A 19,477-nucleotide genomic window follows, 5' to 3' on the forward strand; every position below is an offset into this window, starting at 1 on the left:
CATTCACACCGAGCGCGGATCCGGAAAGCGGAGAGGCGGATCGGGAAAGTGGACGCTTATTATCCGCAAAAGCGGAAAACCCGCGGCCGCTTGTCCGGATCGCTCCCGGACCGATTTTCTCCGCGCAGAAAAGTTGGCCGCTTTGGCCGCAGCCAATCGAGGTCCGAGAAGCGCGCGCGCAGTATTGCGTGGTGCCGCAAGATGGCGACACTTCCGCCGTGGATTGGTGGATCGCTCCATCCGCGCGGCGGAGCGGGCAGAAGGCAACGCGGTTGGTCTGAACAGCCGCGCGGCCTCGCTGCCGCTCCGCTTTGAATATCCGCTTGCCCGCTTGCGTGCTCCGCGTTCGGTGCGAACGTGCCCTAAACGAGTCAAAGCACTCTTTTTTAGAGTGCATACTCGCAGGATTTTCTTTTCGAGGTCAAATACCGCTATCACAAGGTGACATCATGCATGAAACCCGCGGCGTCACTGGCTCCTATTCTTCCGGCATGAGGCAGGGGAGGGGAATAGGGGGAGAGCCGTGGGCTAACAGTGCATTGAGAGCGGCACTCAAGATAATTGTTGTTGCGATGAAAAATTTTGATGTTCATTGATTCAAAGGTTATTGTCGCAGTAATGTCCATGTGACACATATTCTACCCCCTATACTTTCTTTGGCGTTATTGTCTGTTAGTTCTCATTAATATATTCTACCCGGTAATTTAGGCTGCTAAGGTTCACGGCCTGGGGGCGTGGGCGAGCGCACCCCTTCCTCCTGCATAACTGACGTCGCTACATGAAACAATAAGTCGCTAGCACGGAACTAATGTAGGAACTTAATTCCTTTTCGGTTCCGCAGGAGTTGCGTGTAGAGGTGTCCGCCATGCCGATGCAAAACAAGTACACCTTTGTGAATGGAACACCCCACCAAAGTCGGCATAACAGCGTCGCATCGGAGCGGGAAATTCGCGATTATAGCTGTAGCTTGAGCGAAGGATCAAGTTTATATAGTTTACACCTTTGGAATTTGATAGACGACCAAAACGGGCGTGTAAGATTTCGGGCTGGAAGATGAATTATTAATTAATTAATTAGTTAATTAATTATTAATTAGTGTGACTTTTATTGAAATAAAAAGATGACTCTTGGCTGCTGTTGCAGATGAGGTGGAAAAGGGGATTAAAGGGTAGCGTGGTAGAAGAGTAAAATAACAACCAGGAGTCACAGAATGCGAACTGCGCAACGAGTTGGGCGTTGAATGCTTCCAAGCCATTACAAAGGGTATTGTGATAATTATTCATCGTCATCAGCCACAGAATCGACAAAGTGCGCATAATGCCTTACAGGTGTTTAGCGGGTACCACGGTTCTCCGCAGAATGACGAAAAATGGCATAGGGGATGCTTCCCTACTTCACAAAGCTTATGATGATTTATAGCGTACTGGGTTCGTCGCAAGTGCACTTATATTGGTTGCCAAGGAAGCCGATAAGGATCCCATAATTCATTTCCTCAGGGTCTCAATAAAGTTCTTTCACCATCTCTCTCTCTTTCTCACGTTAGCGTATGTTATAAAGGGGGGGGGGGGAGAGTGAAATAACGACCGGGCGTCACACAATGCCAATTACGTAACTAGTGGGTCGTATAAAGCTTCCAACCCATTACAAAGGGTTGAGCCATAATTCTTCATCGTCATCAGCCATCGCGTCAGCAAAAGGACATAATGCCTTACAGACGGTACCTCGATTCTCTTCAGAATGATGAATAATGGCGTGGTGGGTACGCTGCTAGTTTGCTCGCCCAAGAGAGTTCATAACGGGCTCTAGGAATGCCGCTCTTCCAGCTTTCGCTGTAGCTCTGCTGCGCTTTCCACGCAGACCTGGCGTTTTTTTTTCACATTTTGCATGCATATACATACACGTACGCATACACACGCCACGCGCGCAAGCGTTTTTTTATAGGTATGCATAAAAAGTGGCTGTATCACCCCCGTAAAACATTTCTGGCTGCACCCCTGCTGCACACATTTAAGAAACGTTCCTTTGCTGGAGTTGCACACGCGTTTTCGGCTTCCTTGATTGAAAGCAGCGTAAAAGTAAACGCATTTTGGACATGCCTTTGCGATCGCACCAGCGAAAGGTGTTTTCAGAATGTACGGTAAGGGTATTTAATACGGTTACCTTTTGTATCAACGATTGCATTTCTCCGAACTTTTTTGTGTGTGTGAACAAGCAGAATACCACGGAGAAAGCGGCGAGGTACCGGTGGGATACGCGAATGCCAGCACTCCATTGAACGAGCTTTTCCTCGATGCGTGCAATGAGTCCGGCTATCCCATGGTCGACTACAACGGCGCGACCCAGTCAGGTAAGCCAGACTCTGCTAAGACGAGAAAGAAAGCTCTTCCATGTAGATTTCTTGCCATTCACAGTGCAGATAAAGAAAACGTGCTGTTGTGTATGTGTTGCACTTTACCACACTTTTTGCCCAAACCGTGGCCTAATGTCCTTTTTTGGGGAGAACACTCACGTTTGCACCATTCCACGTGGTAATGCCCCAAGCAGCATGACCAACCCAGAATACTCACTCCTTCCCGCTCCCATTGGGAGACCACTGTTCGCAGCACAGCTGTGAACAACCAGTGAAGAGTGATTGACTGGGACAGCCGCACTCTAGCAACAAATGAGTTGCTGTACTGAGTGTTCGACCCGCTGGGACTACATAAGCAAAAACAACAAATAAAGTTTTATACTAATGCTGTTCTAGGAAATAAACACCTAATAATACCTTTGGGACTTTAGAGCTATCCTTGAGCAAGCGACTTTCCTGGTATAATACGCAATAACAGTGACGAAGCCTCAAACAGCGACAGCCTCCGCGCACGCTGGAAGTCTTCATTGCTCAGCTCAGACCTGGAGCACCCACTCTGGGCCGTCCAGCGAGACGAGGAAGCCGCCAAGAGCTAGCAAACCTTGGTCGAAGCCTAGGCGGGGTGCAGGTTCATCCCACCCATTCACAGGGCACTTAATAAACTTCTCTGAACTGATCTGAAAAACAAGAATGATCGACCCTCTTCTTGGGTCGAAAGTACAAGGATATCACAACTGTAATATAACAGTACTAGCCAATTCAATTTAAACAATAATGCATAGCTTATATTTCGTAGACATGTTTGACCGATCAGTTTTTTTCCCTCATGCATTCACTTTCTCGTGAACAGGTTGCTCTCGCCTGCAGGCAAACGTTGCGAATGGAGAGCGAGTTAGCGCAAGCAAGTCGTTCATACAGCCCGTGCTGAGAAAGCGGAACAATCTCGACGTGGCTCTCTTCAGCCAAGTCACAAAGGTGTGTGCGACGGAGATTCTATAACTTGTGAATCGTCGTACGATAGAAGCGGAAGTTTTTTCGAGGGGCTCGTTTCTTTGTTCGACACAACAAATGAATCCAACAGACAGGCCGGGGAAAGCATAGGTGCCATCAGGGGCGTAGGCAGAATTTTTCTCGGGGGGGGGGGGGGGGGGGCACCTCCTTGATATGAAGTGGAGGCCATGCAGGCAGGTGTGGTCGAGTGTCATTTTGGGCTCTGTATGCCATGGTGAAAAAAAATTCGGGGGGGGGGGGTGGCAGGGGCCCGGTGGACCACCCCCTAGCCACGCCACTGGGTGACATTCATTGTTGTCATTAACTGTAGTTCAGTAATAATGACGCAAACTGAAAGGGCTTAAAGTGGACTTTAATTCTCTGTTAGATTCATTTCCTAAACTGTCGAATAACACAAGCGCTATTTTACAGTCCGAAATGAAGCAGTCGGCCGAACATACAGCTCACAGTTTAGCAGTTCCTTGGAGTGCATCTCGCTCAACCTGATTGTTCTTTTATTGTATCGCCTTACTAAAAAAAAAAAGAAAATTGTGTCGTAGGCTGCACATGGAACGCACGACGTCAGTGGTTAGTGTTCAATTCTTGAACACAGGGTGAAGTATTGAAAAGTGCAATACGATGAGGACATTGACTCAAATTACCTGGCGCTGTCACTCGTCTAAGAAGGGGTCCTAGCACGTTAGTGATTTGTGTATATGTGTGTGGTGTTTTCTTGTCATCTTGACCTTTTTCTTTTTCTTAATTATTTCTCATTATTCTAATTGAGATTTTTTGGGATAACTGCTCAACTAAAGAGGCCAACTTTCCAATATTACCCCATTTACGATTACTCAGCAATGACCATGCGTGCTTGTTGCAAACCAGGACATGTTTGTTGTCATCTCTCTCTGCATCTCTCTCTATTTATGACGCGAGTATTTCCATGGTGCCGTATGTAAAGGAACACAGAAATTCAGTTTCGAGCGATCGTGGAGTTGCAAAACACGCATTTCCTGCACAAAAATGTCCATTGAGGCAAGTTGTTGAAACGGACGGCGCAACAGTCTATCTCGCGAACTCTGCGCAAACAACTTTGCGCGTAACCAATTTGAAACGCTCCTAAGTTGGATGGTTGGGCAAGTACGCACGACGCGTACAGAACTTGTAAAACGACTCCGTGAACGGGGTAACAGCAAAAGGACGACGCGTCCAACAGTGAAGGAGGTTCATTGATCACAGCCTTTTACTGCTTATTTTTCTGTTGTTCTTTCCTTATTTTCTTTCAGAACGAGCGAGTACACATTGCGTGGTTGTGACAAATAAATGTTGTCCTAGACATCGTGTGTGTCTATGTACTTCTTTTACTGCTGTCCTGTTTTTCGAACTGTAATTAGTCAGTTTTTTTTTTTGAAGCAATATTTAAAACAACGTGCCGCGTCATTCTGGGACGCAGATCAATTTCGAAGGTACCCGTGCGGTGGGCGTGACGTTCATGAGATACGGCACGACACAGAGCGTGTCCGCTACACGAGAAGTGGTCCTATCCGCTGGCACCGTGGGATCTGCTCAGCTTCTTCTGCTGTCTGGTGTGGGGCCCAGAGAAGACTTGGAACGGCTACAGGTCGGGCTTTATACACCATTTTTGACGACTCACCACGAAGGCGTTGAGGACTTACTTTCCTACGGCAGTGAGGTGTTTGCTGTTGCATCATTTCTCACGTCAAGGCACGTTTCAAATAGCTAACCAGACAAGAATAACCAGATGCCATAGGATGAAAAGACAATTTTATGTAGGCGCAGGTAATGACGTTGTGAGTTGCTGAGCAGTGAGATCTAGTCGACACGGTTCAAGGGAGTGCTCTATTCGAATGGTTAGCAGGCGTTAACAAATTGCGAAACCGGTCTCACGCTACAGGTAGCACGTTTTCATTTGTTGAGCAAAATGTTTGCCTTCACAGGGGCTGTTTCATTTGTTGAGCGAGATGATTGCCTGCTTAGGGGCAGGCTACCATAAGACTACAAGTCGAATTTGAATACTTAACTAATTAATCGAGTGTCATTGTTTAATCTTCGAAATAATTTCTTCGCGACACTTATTGCAATTTCCGAATGGAAACCTCTGACTTCAAAATTCATGTCCACCTAATTTGATATTGAGGACGACACCAGCTTTTAGATACGCATTCTCAAAGCTCAGGGCATATTATATTGATGTTTCAGCAATTTTCGAGCTTTAATGCATAAAAAGACGTTTTGATGAAGAAACGTAAGTGGAGAGCACTTATCACAGAACTGATGTCGTTGTTTCAAAATTTATTTCGTGTGGATCCAGCTCTATAAGTATATTTGCGCTATGTGCCAAATGAGTTTAAATAAAAGCCATGTTACCGTTAAAGCAAACACCTGGTATATTTTGTTTACTGCAACAACAAGTATGCCGTATTAACTTTACGCCCTGCTGAGAGCGAACGAAAATGTGATGCCGATAAAGTGCCCTTTACTCATTTATATTCTGATACTATCTAAAACAATAATTTTATTTGGAATAGTGCATTTCGTATATATAAAAATAAAAGGAAACCGCCACTTAAGCGCCCTGTACAGAGGGTTAACCAGGGATGCTGAAACGTGTGGCCGCGGTGTTTATCACTTGGTTAACATGTCCAGGAATTCGGGACATCGACAACTAGCGCCATCTGTTGCGTTGGCTGCTGAGTGGCAGCGTCACTGAATGGGAAACGACCTTTAAACATTTATTGTAGTGCAACGCCTCAATATAAGCTTAAATCACTTCGTCCGTATAATCTGGGAGTCAACATCTCACAGTGCGAGAAGTTTTGTTTTATTCCCATAAACTTCCTGGGTTCGAGAATCACTTTTATGTGCTATGTGAAACTCCATAGGAGAGAATTAAAAAAATTATATAAAAACAATGCGCTCTCACCTGCCAAAATCACTAAAGTGATCCAATCTAGATGATTCAGTCTTCGTACCTGTGAAGTTTGGCTGATGTAGGCGAAGTTTCCGAGGTTCGACGGGAACTTTTGTAAAAAGGTGCATTGCAGTGAAACCACCTTATAGGAGTGCATGCGCTTCATAGTGTTTTCGGTGGCCCGAAAACACGGGAAAATGTCAGTGTTTTTATACAAGTTTGTTATTCTTGAAGCTGCTCAAGATATTGAGGGTATGAATACTGTGGAGTTCATTCGTTGATAATTAGCAATGAGAAATCATGGGTTAATTAGAACAGATGATCAAAAACGAGAATAGCTCATCGCAATTCAAAGCAAGTAATAATTAACAAGAGACATTGATACGCATGCGAATCTTCCTCTATTGAGTATATGTAATCAAAGGTACTAATGAATTTAACAATTTATATAAAGCTTATTGTTGAAAGCGGTGAGTACAGAAGGACATGTATCATATATATATATTTATAGGTAGTATTGCAACGTACACCATTAATACTAGATGGCTATCGCATCTAACTAGGAGTAGCTACTGTTATAGCTAATTTAGAATCAAAGGTATAAAAGAGATGGTAATCGTACTCTGGAATTATTAATATTGACACTTAGTGATAAATAGGAAAGGGATAAATAAAAATCAACTAATCGGAGGATCACGTTGTGATGTATCACATGGAGTGGAGACGAAGAGGATGAAAGATATAAGAATCTTAAGTTGCTAGTTAGGGATTAGGGGTATTTTAGCTTAATTATTATGGATAATTAACACATTTGACAATGACGTACCCGCAAGTATTCACACTGACTGAGGTTTACTCAGCAACATTATGCACATTTGCACCCTGACCATATAAGTCATCACTTGTAACGATGATTAATCACAAATTTTAAGCTCATAATAGAAGGCTTTCAGTATAGAAGCATACGTACATGAAATCTATACGGTATTCAATGTATGAATTTACGATAAGGGATACATAACAACACGCAATCATCTTTAGTGGTAGCGATCGATGGTTAGTAGTGAGGGATGATTTTGGGGGAAATCTATGCAACCGAGTGATTAAAGGTGGCAAATCAAATTTTATGCAAGAGAAAAATATTTTATCGTTTATTAGTGATCGTTGTAGGCAATTATCAAGTGTGAGTAGATGGTCAATAAATTAATAGGACGATATCATTGTAATGCATCAAATGAAATAATAGAGGGAGAGGCTGAATACATTTAGAATGTTTTGCTAATTGGCAATTAAGGACACTGCAGCACAATTAAAATATTTATTTTTACAGCAGAGCTGTTATCCCACCCTTTGTCTGACTCGCGATGTAGACAAGCAATCATCATCATGCCGGCGTGTTCAGCATAACTGTGCCTAGTTAAGCCAAGTGAATCATAGCCAATCCTATTTAAGCCTAGTTGAGCAGGGCAAAACCTCATTAGCCATGCATATATACTCAAAGGCTAATTTGCCATAATTAGGCCGAGTTGAGATTCTTGTTGCATAGTCATGCCGCGCTCGGCATATGCTAATTAGCGAATACTAATTAAGACTTAATGGCGCTGATTAAGACTAAATTAGCATTAATTATGCTAATTAGTTCATTAGCCTTATATTGACTTCGAATGCAAGCTAGTCGAGGCTGAACCTCGAATGTGCGAGTTTGGGTAATTAAACTAATTAAGTTAAAATTAAGGCTAGTCTGACTTGGGATGCAAGCTAATCGAGACCAAGTCTCCAATGTGCCACTAAGAGCTATTAAGCTATTGCAGTTCGGCGGGCTCATTGGTTTGTTAGCACTGTAACGAAAAAACAGCGCGTGAATACAGGGACGGAAGGGGCACACACACGAGCGTTGTGTGTGTGCCCCTTTCGTCCCTGTGTTCTCACGCTGTTTTTCCGTTACAATGCTATTAAGCTAATTATCATAATTAATCTGCTTGAGCAGATTCATTTGGTGTTGTGATTTACTGGTGTTGTGACCTACTTGGTGTTGCAATTGCCAAGCGATACCCAATCGAACCCTATCAACACCTAGTCTAGACTCGTGATTTACAGTGTGCTCCTGTGAACACTTCGTGCATATGCGTGTGAATGCACGTGTCGACACTTGGCTGGTCAAGCCAGGACCAGCCAAGTGTCGACCAGCTCCCCTCTAGCACAGCCTTGCGCGACTCAGTGCAAGCTGCGCGAATTTTTAAAATTACGTTAGCCCAGAATGCACATTAGGAATGACTTACTATAATGTTGATCTATAATCGCACCTTGGCATGAAGTGCATGACTAATGAATGGCGACGATGAATTCAACATATTTTAAATGTAGGGGTGAAAGCTGTCAGTGTAGGACATAATCAAGATAGATAGTATAAGCTGCACTAGAAGAGAAACTTGGGCTAGTTGGTGATTCATCATTGTGAAGGAAAAAACAGCGCTACAAAAGCGCTTCAAGATTGCGAGTTCAGCGCCTGTGTCCTGTTTTCTTCCTTAGTCCTCGTCCATTTGTAGCGCTGTTTTTTCCTTCACAATAGATGGTATAATGTCACGTAGTCGTGACGTCGACGACGACCGCAGGCGACGTGTCCAAGATGAAACTCTTTATTTGCCCGTACTTGTGGCCGAGAAAGGGAAAGTTAATTTACAGCAATACACACGGTATTCACTGATTGCGGCGAACAGAGCGTCGACCGTCGATCAGCTGACAAGCGGTGAAGCGCGTCGGCATTTATACATGTGCCGTCGAATATTCCAGCGTTATTGCTGGTTATCGCGCAAGTTCTAGAATAAGCTCGAGTGTTCGCGACTTGCGCGCAATCTTAACAAAACAATCTACAATAAACGCGAAGCTTCTCGAACAATGATGCGCGGTGTGCGCTGAGCGTTGCTGACAGTTTTGTGCAGTTATAGTGCGATGGCGGGAAATAATAGAATATCGTTAATTATTAGCAGCGATAAATATCATTAATTCGCAATCAATTATGATTATTCATTTAATATAGGTGCCATGAATCACTGACATGTGCCACAAGAAACAGTTACGATAGATCACGATTTAAAGGAGTACTGCTTTGAAAACAGCGCGAAAACTGGACAAAGGCTAAGGAAAAAAATTCGGCAGATCTCACGCGTTGTGGGAATCGGTTTCATGCGAAGCAGTCATCGAGTACTTTTATGCTGTATTTTATGGCTTTGAGCCTAGCGTTACTAGGTGGATCAACGTGCTTTTTTAAGTGCAGTAACTGTGCGCACAACGTGGGCTTACCAGGCACGTAGACAATACTGGCGTTTAAAGGGTAACATACAGTGCGACGTAACGTCAGCCCTCACGTTAGAACACATACGTCAGTATTTTCGAAACTAAGTGCACCTTATGGTGCAATCATGTGAATATCATACGTAACTTTCGCTAATGTGTTCCGCCGGGGTCGAGAAATGCTTCAATATAGCTTACTGAATCATAGAAATACAAATGTAAGGTTTATTAGACTGCTATAAAAGCAGAGCCAACGAACCACATCAATTAATCTGATATGACGCCTGTATCGTAGGGATGCATATGCAGTGTTTATTGCTTTCTTGTAAAATTAGATACCCAGCACCACAACCACAATGGATGTTGCACCGACATTACGCCTGCATAGTCCGTTTTTTCAAACCAGTTTGTAGCCCTGGCGTGGCTCTGTGATAGAATGCGTGACTGCCACGCAGAGTTGTGCTTGGGTTGGGTTTCTGCTGAGATAATAATCTTTATTCTGTCCATTTGTGAGGTCAACGCTGCCGATATCGGTTTCTCTTAACGCTCTTGCATTTAAATTACCAATGTTTGTTTCGCCGTTCCTGATATAAACTATCTATCGCCTGTGGCGCATACCCGTACACCGTGGCGCATACCGTACACCGCGGCACGTGGTAAACGGGTATGTGCCACACGTGTCTGGAGGAAAGTGTTTCACGACGTACGCGACAGGATTTTCACGTTATTCACGTCAAGACCCGACAGTCATATTCGTCAAATCCTCTTACCCTCCCCTGCAAATTTCGGTCTACACCAAGTTAAGGAGGCGATCAAGAGAGCACCCAGACGTATGCGGATAGATAGATAGATAGATAGATAGATAGATAGATAGATAGATAGATAGATAGATAGATAGATAGATAGATAGATAGATAGATAGATAGATAGATAGATAGATAGATAGATAGATAGATAGATAGATAGATAGATAGATAGATAGATAGATAGATAGATAGATAGATAGATAGATAGATAGATAGATAGATAGATAGATAGATAGATAGATAGATAGATAGATATGCCCAAAGTATCAAGTGTTCGCTAAGAAATGCTTCGCATTTGAAACAATACAAGTGCTGGCACATTGATGTGTTATACAAACACTGGGTGCGAAAGAGCCTGCTGCAAGAGAAACAAATTGCAGAAGGCTGTGTTGAAGCTAGGGCCAGTTGCTACACGTTACTGCGTTGAAAACACAGCGAAAAAGGCCCAAATGCTAATATAACATAAGTGCTTGTGTTGTTTGTTACCTTCGTCCCGTTTTCGCGCTGTTTTCAACGCAGTAACAGGTATACCAACTGGCCCTTCAAGAGATCCTTCTGCAATTTAAAGGAGTAATTAATTAACTTGATAGTTACAGGCAAATAATAATTAAGTGCAGATATATAGTAAAATTAATTGAGGGATATGATTGCAAAGCTACAGATGATAGCCTAAAGAAAGAGGGTGAATGCATTGGGAGATTCTTGCTAATAAGCCTTTTTCAAGCAATCCCAGAACGCCCCGCGGGAGCGTGAAGCCCTATGGGAAAAGTGTGTACATCGAGCGAGCCAGCCATTCGGTCGCCCGCTGCTCGTTGGCTCCGTGGGATCGCGAAACGAAAAGAACACGTTGAATATTCTTACATCGTAAAACAATTCACATATCCGAACGCATCTGCATGTATCTCTACGCATGAAATGTGAAAGGAATAACGCAGTCAGTGTAGGTATTGCCGAGCGTATGTATGTATATCGGACTTAGCACTTAAACGGCTTGTGTGTTACCGCGTGCCTATGCCGTCAAGACGTTCTGTTGTCATCAATATGAGCCGAACACCGAATTAATGTTTAGTGTTCGAATACTTGTAATGCACTAATGTAAATGTAACGCACTGAATCGCCATAGACACATTTCCATTTGAGCATTTGGTGTCGTGAACACTTTTGCGCTTGCTCGCTGCGTTTAGCCGCTATGGCCTATTTAAAAGGTAATTTCAGAGTTGCAGGTCATCTTGCTCACGACTATACATATCTGCGGCATACATTCACCTGCTAGCCAACACGCGAAAGCACAACCAGCGTTTCTAAAATGCAACTGCATTTAGTATCAACGAAGGGTGGCAAAAGCTTATCGATTGATGCATATATGGTGCGAGCTACGCGCACGCGGTCTATCTGTACTTTATTTCAGTATACTTTATACTTCAATGTATTTTTTTATTTTAGCAAACGCTGACTATACGCTCTCGAGTACTCTTTGAATATCACAACCTCACCTTGAGCTGGTCGACAGTGTCGATGGACGTTGATTCCAAATGGATCCGCGAATAGCATAGACCGCTCCTGAACTTCATCTAGGAAGCCGAATTGTATTGTTTTACTTAATTTATGGTGTAGGGGCAGGGGACATTGCCTGGCTCGCGCGTGACTAACTTCGTCCCACGTTTCTATTAGTCATCTCTAGAACGGACGAAGCCTCTAAGCGGTGAAGTGAAAACTGGGCACAGGCAAAAACCAGATGTATGTACTAAGGGACAAGGAAGGCAAAGGCACTAACACAAGGGTAGGGTAGCTTAAACAGCTGAGGAGTTTGACGGAGATCCGTACAGTAGCCGGGGCAACCAGGGAGATAACGTAAGAAGTAGTAGTAGCCCAGAGGAATCGGGCATCCCACCGGTAACGACAGGGGAAATAAAGAAAGCCTTCGAGGGAAAAAGAGACAAAGCCCCTGGTGAGGATCATGTAACATCAGATCTGTTGAAAGAGTGGGCAGACTGTGTTATAAAAACTGGCCACCCTGTATACAAAATGTCTCTTAACGGTGAGGGTACCCGAATCTTGGAAGAATACTAAGATCATCTTAATCCATAAAAAAGGGGACGTCAAATTGCAGACCGATCAGCTTACTGTCCGTTGTCTACAAGCTGCTTACAAAGATAGTAGCTAATGCAATTAGGAGAACGTTAGAATTCAGTCAACCAAAGGACCAAGCAGGATTCCGTACAGGCTACTCGACAATAGACCACATTGACACTGTCAATCAGGCGATAGAGAAATGCGCTGAATATAACTAACCCCTATATACAGCCTTCATAGATTACGAGAAGGCATTTGATTCGGTCGAGCATAAGCAGTTACGCAGGCGCTACGGAATCAGGGCGTCGACGAACCATATTTAAAAATGCTGAAATAAATCTTAGGTTTAGGCGCACGTTAAAGAGCCTCAGGTGGTCAATAATTCCTGAGCCCTCCACGACGGCGTCCCTCATAATCATATCGTGGTTTCGGGACGTTAAAGCTCAACAGTTATTATTATTATTATTATTATTATTATTATTATTATTATTATTATTATTATTATTATTATTATTATTATTATTATTATTATTATTATTATTATTATTATTATTATTATTATTATTATTATTATTATTATTATTATTATTATTATTATTATTATTATTATTATTATTATTAACAACACTGATACTGGTAGAGTGTTGGTTTATGTAAATTGAATTACCAAAAATGAAAGCTCGAAGCGTTTATATTCAACCTGGTTGAATGTTTTCTCCGCAGTGCATTGTGGTTTAAACCGCACTCGTCTTAAGCGTCTAGTCGTGTTTTGGATTTCTCATCTTCCAATATGACTGAAAAAAAAATACAAAGACCAGGAGACGCCATTTCTTGACTTGCACCCCGCGAAAATACACACTGCGGTGTAGCTTTTCGCATGCGACAGCAGCGCCAGAAGATGGCCTAGCGAGCAAAGCAAGCAAAACTAGAGGAATATCATAATCTTCTGCCTTTATATATGGTTTTTTTTTTATCCTGCGACAAGAGCATCTGTAATTACGAATTGTCCACGTGCGCATTCACGTGGCTACTTGAGAATTATTAAAATAAGCAGATGATAGGACATGCAGAACATTAATTTAGGCAAAACTCGGTATGTGACACTATCGCGTTAATTACGAAGCGCGTGTACAGGGTTGTTTTTCACGTATTATTTCTGTTATCGCCGAGCGGCCTATGTAGTAATAATAATTTAAGGGTTTTTACGTTCCATAACCACATTGTCATTATGAGGCAAGCCGCAGTGGGGAAATCTGTAATAGGTTTAAACACCTGGGGTTCTTGAACGTGCACCTACATCAAAGTAAGCTGGTGTTCTTGCATTTCGTCCCCACTGGAATACGGCCGCCATGGCAGGCAATCGAACCCGCGACCTCGCGCTTAGCAGCGCCCACTTTATCTGCCAATCGCTCCCACGGCGGACACATATTATGTAGGTGGCGCTGTAATAAAATTTAACCCCTATAGCTGACGCTTAGAAGTCCACAGTAGGCTATGCTCTGGAGAGACATTCATAAGTTAAACTACTTTAACATTATTAGTCAATTGTATTGGTCGTCCCACCCTCACCCTTAAGCATATTCCACCTCACCCGTTGTAGCACAGCCTCCATCGGCCTACTCGAGTTTTGGTACCAATGGTGGTCGCGCTGCCCAAAACTGGATTTTTAAAATCACGAGCCATACAACGCTCTCGCCTTAATGAATGATGGTTACTTAGCGCTCTCTGACGGTACGAAGTGTTTATTGACATTACTGTATGACTGAGACGATGGCAATGAGGGATGCGAGGAAACGGAAGAATTTGATCATCTAAGATTCCTGACCAATTAGGTCAGTAGATTAGTAGGTGAACATCGTGTCTACCAAGTATGAAAATAATAAAAGGTAGTCCGTGCATCTCAGAGGGGGCCACACTTCCTGCGAGATGCGAGTCGCGCACTGCAGCACACTGCTTTCAGCGTCATTTGTTACAGCACGTGACTTCAGTTAGCCTTCCACTGCGAAACTCTCAGTGCGGTCACTCTAAAGTCGCCGCGAAGAAAAACGGATAGATGGTGGGGCTCGTCATGTAAGCAAAACAGGGCACATTGCCTACAATACGTAAGGGAAGGCAGGGGAAAAAACTCCGCTTGCAGAGTTCTTTCCCTGCATCGCCTTGGCAAACGTAAGGCCAGCGTTAATAACAATATCTGGGGTTTTATGTCCCAAAACCCCGATATGATTATAAGCGACGCCGTAGTGGAGGGCTCCGGAAATTTCGACCATCTGGTGTTCTTTAACATGCACTGATATCGCACAGTACACGGGCCTCTAGCATTTCGCCTCCATCGAAATGCGACGTCCGCAGCTGGGATCGAATCCGCGACCTTCGGGTCAGCAGTAGTGATGCAGAACTATCGATGGTACTATCGATACTATCGATAGCTGAGTCGCTATCGAACTATCGATGGTAAAAAATACTATCGATAGCGCTATCGATAGTAAAAAATTCGATGGTACTATTGGTAGTATAAAATCAACTGCGCGGACTCACTGCAGAATAAACTTGGTTTCCCGCGCGCGTGGTACATAGTGGAGCCGGAAGAACAGGATGGAGGGCAAGAAAGTTGGCATGCTTGTGTTCTTCACCCGAGTGCTTTGCTGACACATGATCATAAAGTGAAATTGTTCAGCTATAGCGCAAAGGAAGCCTTTACATGTGGTGGGACCGCGCGGCTTCAAACTGATATTGCATTTTATGATTTCACAACAAAAAATATCAAGAAGTTAATTGTAAGATGTAACTGGTTGCTTTTGGATACGAATTTATTGATGAATATTTCCCGATATTTTCACTGCGGAAATATTTAATTTCTCTACCAAAAATGATCATAAATTAAGCGAAGCTGGTAGTAGGCTATCGTAAATATTTTGGCAATATGGCCGGCCAGCAGCCGCATCATTATTCACACCATTATCGATAGTATTGTCACGTGGATGTGACGGTGAAGAATGCTGCAGCAAGACTGGGAAATACGGATATACGGTCATTCACCATATATATATATATATATATATATATATATATATATATATTTATATAAGCCACAAAGAAAAATAACTCAGAAAGACTTTCCGTCGCGCGGTATCGAACGGGCGACCTCTCGCTTTCCAGCGAGCGGCGTTTAACGGTTACGCCATCTAGAGTCACTGTATATGCTACCTTTAGGTAGCAGAGTTGCGCATCTGTCTTCCAACGCCACTAGCAACCATGTATTGCGGAGAAGCTGCCGCTTGGGCCAATTTTTTTATTTCTCGACGCTGCCGCTGCAGCGAACTGAATTAACACTAGCCATCGACAGCCAATGTTTATCGCCGGTCTTCGACACGCCAGACAGGTTAATCGGCGACACAGTAGGCATGTCGCCTGCAAAAACGAAGTGCGACTTTACCGCATAGCTGTGGTTGCTAGCCGGACCTATGCGCTACTCTGCTACCTAAAGGTAGCATATACAGTGACTCTAACGCCATCAACAGTACCGTCTTTCCGCCTGCTAACGGCGAGCTATTTATATACACTATTTCCTTCAGCATGCTTTCTTATTCGCCACATAAATGGCGCGACGTGCGCGCGTTGCGCGCTTTAAAGTTCATCGCCCCGCTCCTGCGAACGCCGTTGGTCTTCGTCCTACAGGGCGTGGCCGCCTTCGTGCGCTTATCTCGAGGAAAGAAGGGGGCGGCCGGGGGGGAAGCGGGCGGTTGTATGTCTTGTGCTCTCCCCGCGAGGTCCGCACTGCTGAAGCCACAGAGCGTACGAAGGTCACTTCGCAGCGGCCGCGTTTGCGAAAGGAGCGCGCTGTTTAAACAGAAATAAATAACAACTGTGACAGTTCGCGCTCGTCCTGTGTGTGCCTGTTCGTTCGTTTCGTCAGCCCTGCTTTATGTTTGAGCAGTGCGCTTCAAGTGTCGAGCTGTGACGCATGATAGTTCGCGTTCGTCCTGTGTGCGTTCTTTTCGTGCGTCCTTTGGGCTCGAGCGACGCGCTGGCATTTTCGAGCTGCTTTCCATTCTTCGCGTTACATTGCAATTTATTGCTATCGCATTCATTGCTTCGCTGTTGCGGCGAAACTGTGACTTTTATACATCAGTCATCAAACCTTCCAGCGTTATCGCTGGTGTTCGCGTAAGCTCTCGAATAAACTTGACTATTCGCGTCCGGCGCGTAATCTTAGCAGAATGATCTCAAGCAATTGTGAAGCTTCTCAAAGATTACGGCGCGGTCTGCGTCAAACGTTGCTAACAGTCTTTGTGGTTGAAACCTAAATACGTCAAACCAAAGCAATGAACACGCGTTCCAGTAATATCGCTATAGCAATAATAACGATGGTACTACCGATTGCACTATCGATAGTTTGTTTACACTATCGATAGTTTCAAAAAAGCTATCGATAGTCAATTTACCGATAGTTCTGCATCACTAGTCAGCAGCCCGGCACCATAATCACTGCTCCATTGCGGCGGACAAGGCCCGCGTTGACAGCAATGTTTACCTTCTGGTGGCACGGTAACAGGGCAGTTCAATGCCTTCCTACTCTTGCAATTCGCCGCGAGATCGGGCTACAGGTGGCAGCACCGTCGCCGCGCTAGTGTGGATAGGCGGTTGTTGGCGCGTATACAAACGTGCACAACAGCGCTTCGTTGTGAGCGATGTGACTTGATTTCCGGCAAACAAAATGCGTTGACTGCAGCTTTGTGCTAAAATGTGCGCTCTTCATTCCCGAATTAATGCACGAAGCACGCCGAACGTTACAATTACTTGTGAGAGAAGCGCATTCTGCCAACGAACGGGTTGCTCGCCTTCGGCGACAGTCGGCGTTTTCGCAATGGGTGACGTTTTCTCGTTTTATTTGTACATGTTTAGCTTGTGTTCCACCTACTACGCACTGCTGTATCGCGCGACTGAAATAACTATTTACTTCTTGTTCATTTGGATGCCCCTCAACAAAAAGAAAGCCCGTATTCCTGCACGATGAGTTGAAATAGGACTTTGTGCACTGCGTGCTCAAATATTCATTCGCATTTTTTATTCAGTTCTCCATGAAATGTAGGACAGTTTATAGGTTTACTGAGGAAAGCTACGTGGCTGACAGCGCTTTAGCGCTACGGAGATGTTTAACACGCACACGCTTGTTTTTATTCCAGTAACGGTACACAAAGGTAACTGTGCAGCACGGAAATTTCTTCGATTGATTACTTGCACGACAGCAATGGAACAAAGGCCCGGTTATTTCACGGGACCAAAGTACGCTTTTTCATACGAATAATGTCCGCTGCCTTCTGTCAATCCAAACAACGCAACACAAACGCTCAAGATAATGTAAAGAAAAAAAAAGATGTGGCTTCGCGTGAAATTACTACGACATAAATGTAAACTACGCCGTTTGGATTATTTTGACCATCAGCGCTCATTAACGCGCACTTTAATCTAAGTACACGGGTGTTTTTGTATAAATTTTGCCACAAGTTAAAATTGCGCAAGGCAACTCAGTTTTGCGATTTCCGTGTCATTTCATTTTCTGTTCTTTTTAGGGGACAATTTAAGTACCGAAGTGTCAGACGTGACTCAACAGAAATATTTCTTTCTAGTGAGACCAGGACCGTACACAACTAAAGCTCGACGCATAACGTATAAACCACGCTTAACCACAACGCACAAAGCCTTTTTTTTACCACCGCGCCGCTAAAAGGCTATATTCACATGAGATTTCATCTTTAGGGCTACGCCAAGTGCACATTGCAATGCGCTTGAACAGCGGCACCTACAATGACTCTCGTGAACGGAGGGTACGACGACCACACACAGCACTATCGACAAGTGCACTCTCTGTTCTTATTACAGTACATATACAGCCGATCAAGGCCAAATGCTTCTCTAAATCGCATTAGGCATACGTACGAGCGGTTTAAGTTGCACTAACGCAACGGAACAAACCGCCTTTTGAGGATCCGCATGACGTACGCGCACATGCAAGCACACGGGGCTAGCAGACGACGCACGGAGCAATCCACAATATGCGCGGTTCAGCCAGAAGCCACTAGGCGGCGACTCCGCTCGATCTCGCGGCCAATAGTGAACAGCAAACTTATTGACAAAAACAAAAAAGACATTCGTGAAAGGTTGCTCAGCTTGCCCCAAACATCGCCTGGTGAGGTGCTACGTTGTCTTACGGTAAACAAACACGCGACACAGAGAATAAAAATAAAACGGCTTTTCGAGGTCCCTTGCTCACATAAATTAAATATTTCCGCTCATAATCGATATAAAACGGGTCCTGACGAGGGGCCTTTTAGCGAACTTTACCATGTAAAAATAGAAACGCGCTATTCTGTCCCGAAGAAAGCTGGCCGCAAGAGCCGGGTTTCAAGCCGCGACCGCCTACAATTCTGCAGACCAGCATAGGCAGTCAAACAAGAAGGCGAGTTTCTCGATACTTTATGTGAATCTAATCTGTTTCATTACTCTTTCACCAACACTTAGCAGAGAGGGAAACGCGGCCTGTGTAGCATGTCATGCGTAAGTCAATGCACTTTGGGACGTATAGTTACGTTATTTAGAAACAAAAAGCGCGCCGTTAAAACTAAAACGACTTTATTAAAACCATTCTTTTTAAGATGATCGAACAATTTTCTGCTTGCAAAGGTATTCTTCCTTTACTTCTGCTGCTTATTGAGCTTTAAAGAAAATGTCTGTGGCAGCGAATATAACACGGCCAGGCGTCTTCACGTAATAGCGCAAAATATTGATTTTATAAATTGATGCCAACAAAAATTAGGGACGTCACGACTCCGCACATTCGCAAACTCGCGATCGTCATCACCGCCTCCCAAGCTTGCATTATTTTCTGGAAGTTAGTTTTTTCACATTACAAAAACAGCAGCGCTAAAGGACGCGTAATTGCTTTAAGAAACCCGTCGAAGCCAACAACAATATATCTTCGGACGAAATATATTGAAGAGGCAGGGGATGAGAAGAAGGGCAGCACGCTCTTTCGAG

At 44.0% G+C, this 19,477-nt stretch overlaps 1 protein-coding gene across 1 annotated transcript in view; it reads left to right on the forward strand.

Moving 5' to 3' along the window:
- The window catches only part of LOC119385773 (glucose dehydrogenase [FAD, quinone]), a 36,872-nt gene that overhangs the window by 6,072 nt on the left and 11,323 nt on the right, over window positions 1–19,477 (forward strand). Inside the window, exons 4-6 of the mRNA XM_037653160.1 lie at window positions 2,216–2,347; window positions 3,201–3,325; window positions 4,794–4,961. Coding sequence (XP_037509088.1) covers window positions 2,216–2,347; window positions 3,201–3,325; window positions 4,794–4,961 — 425 coding nt within the window. The remainder of the gene's footprint in view (window positions 1–2,215; window positions 2,348–3,200; window positions 3,326–4,793; window positions 4,962–19,477) is intronic.

Source organism: Rhipicephalus sanguineus, chromosome 3 (assembly GCF_013339695.2).
Source record: "Rhipicephalus sanguineus isolate Rsan-2018 chromosome 3, BIME_Rsan_1.4, whole genome shotgun sequence".
NCBI lineage: Eukaryota > Metazoa > Arthropoda > Arachnida > Ixodida > Ixodidae > Rhipicephalus > Rhipicephalus sanguineus.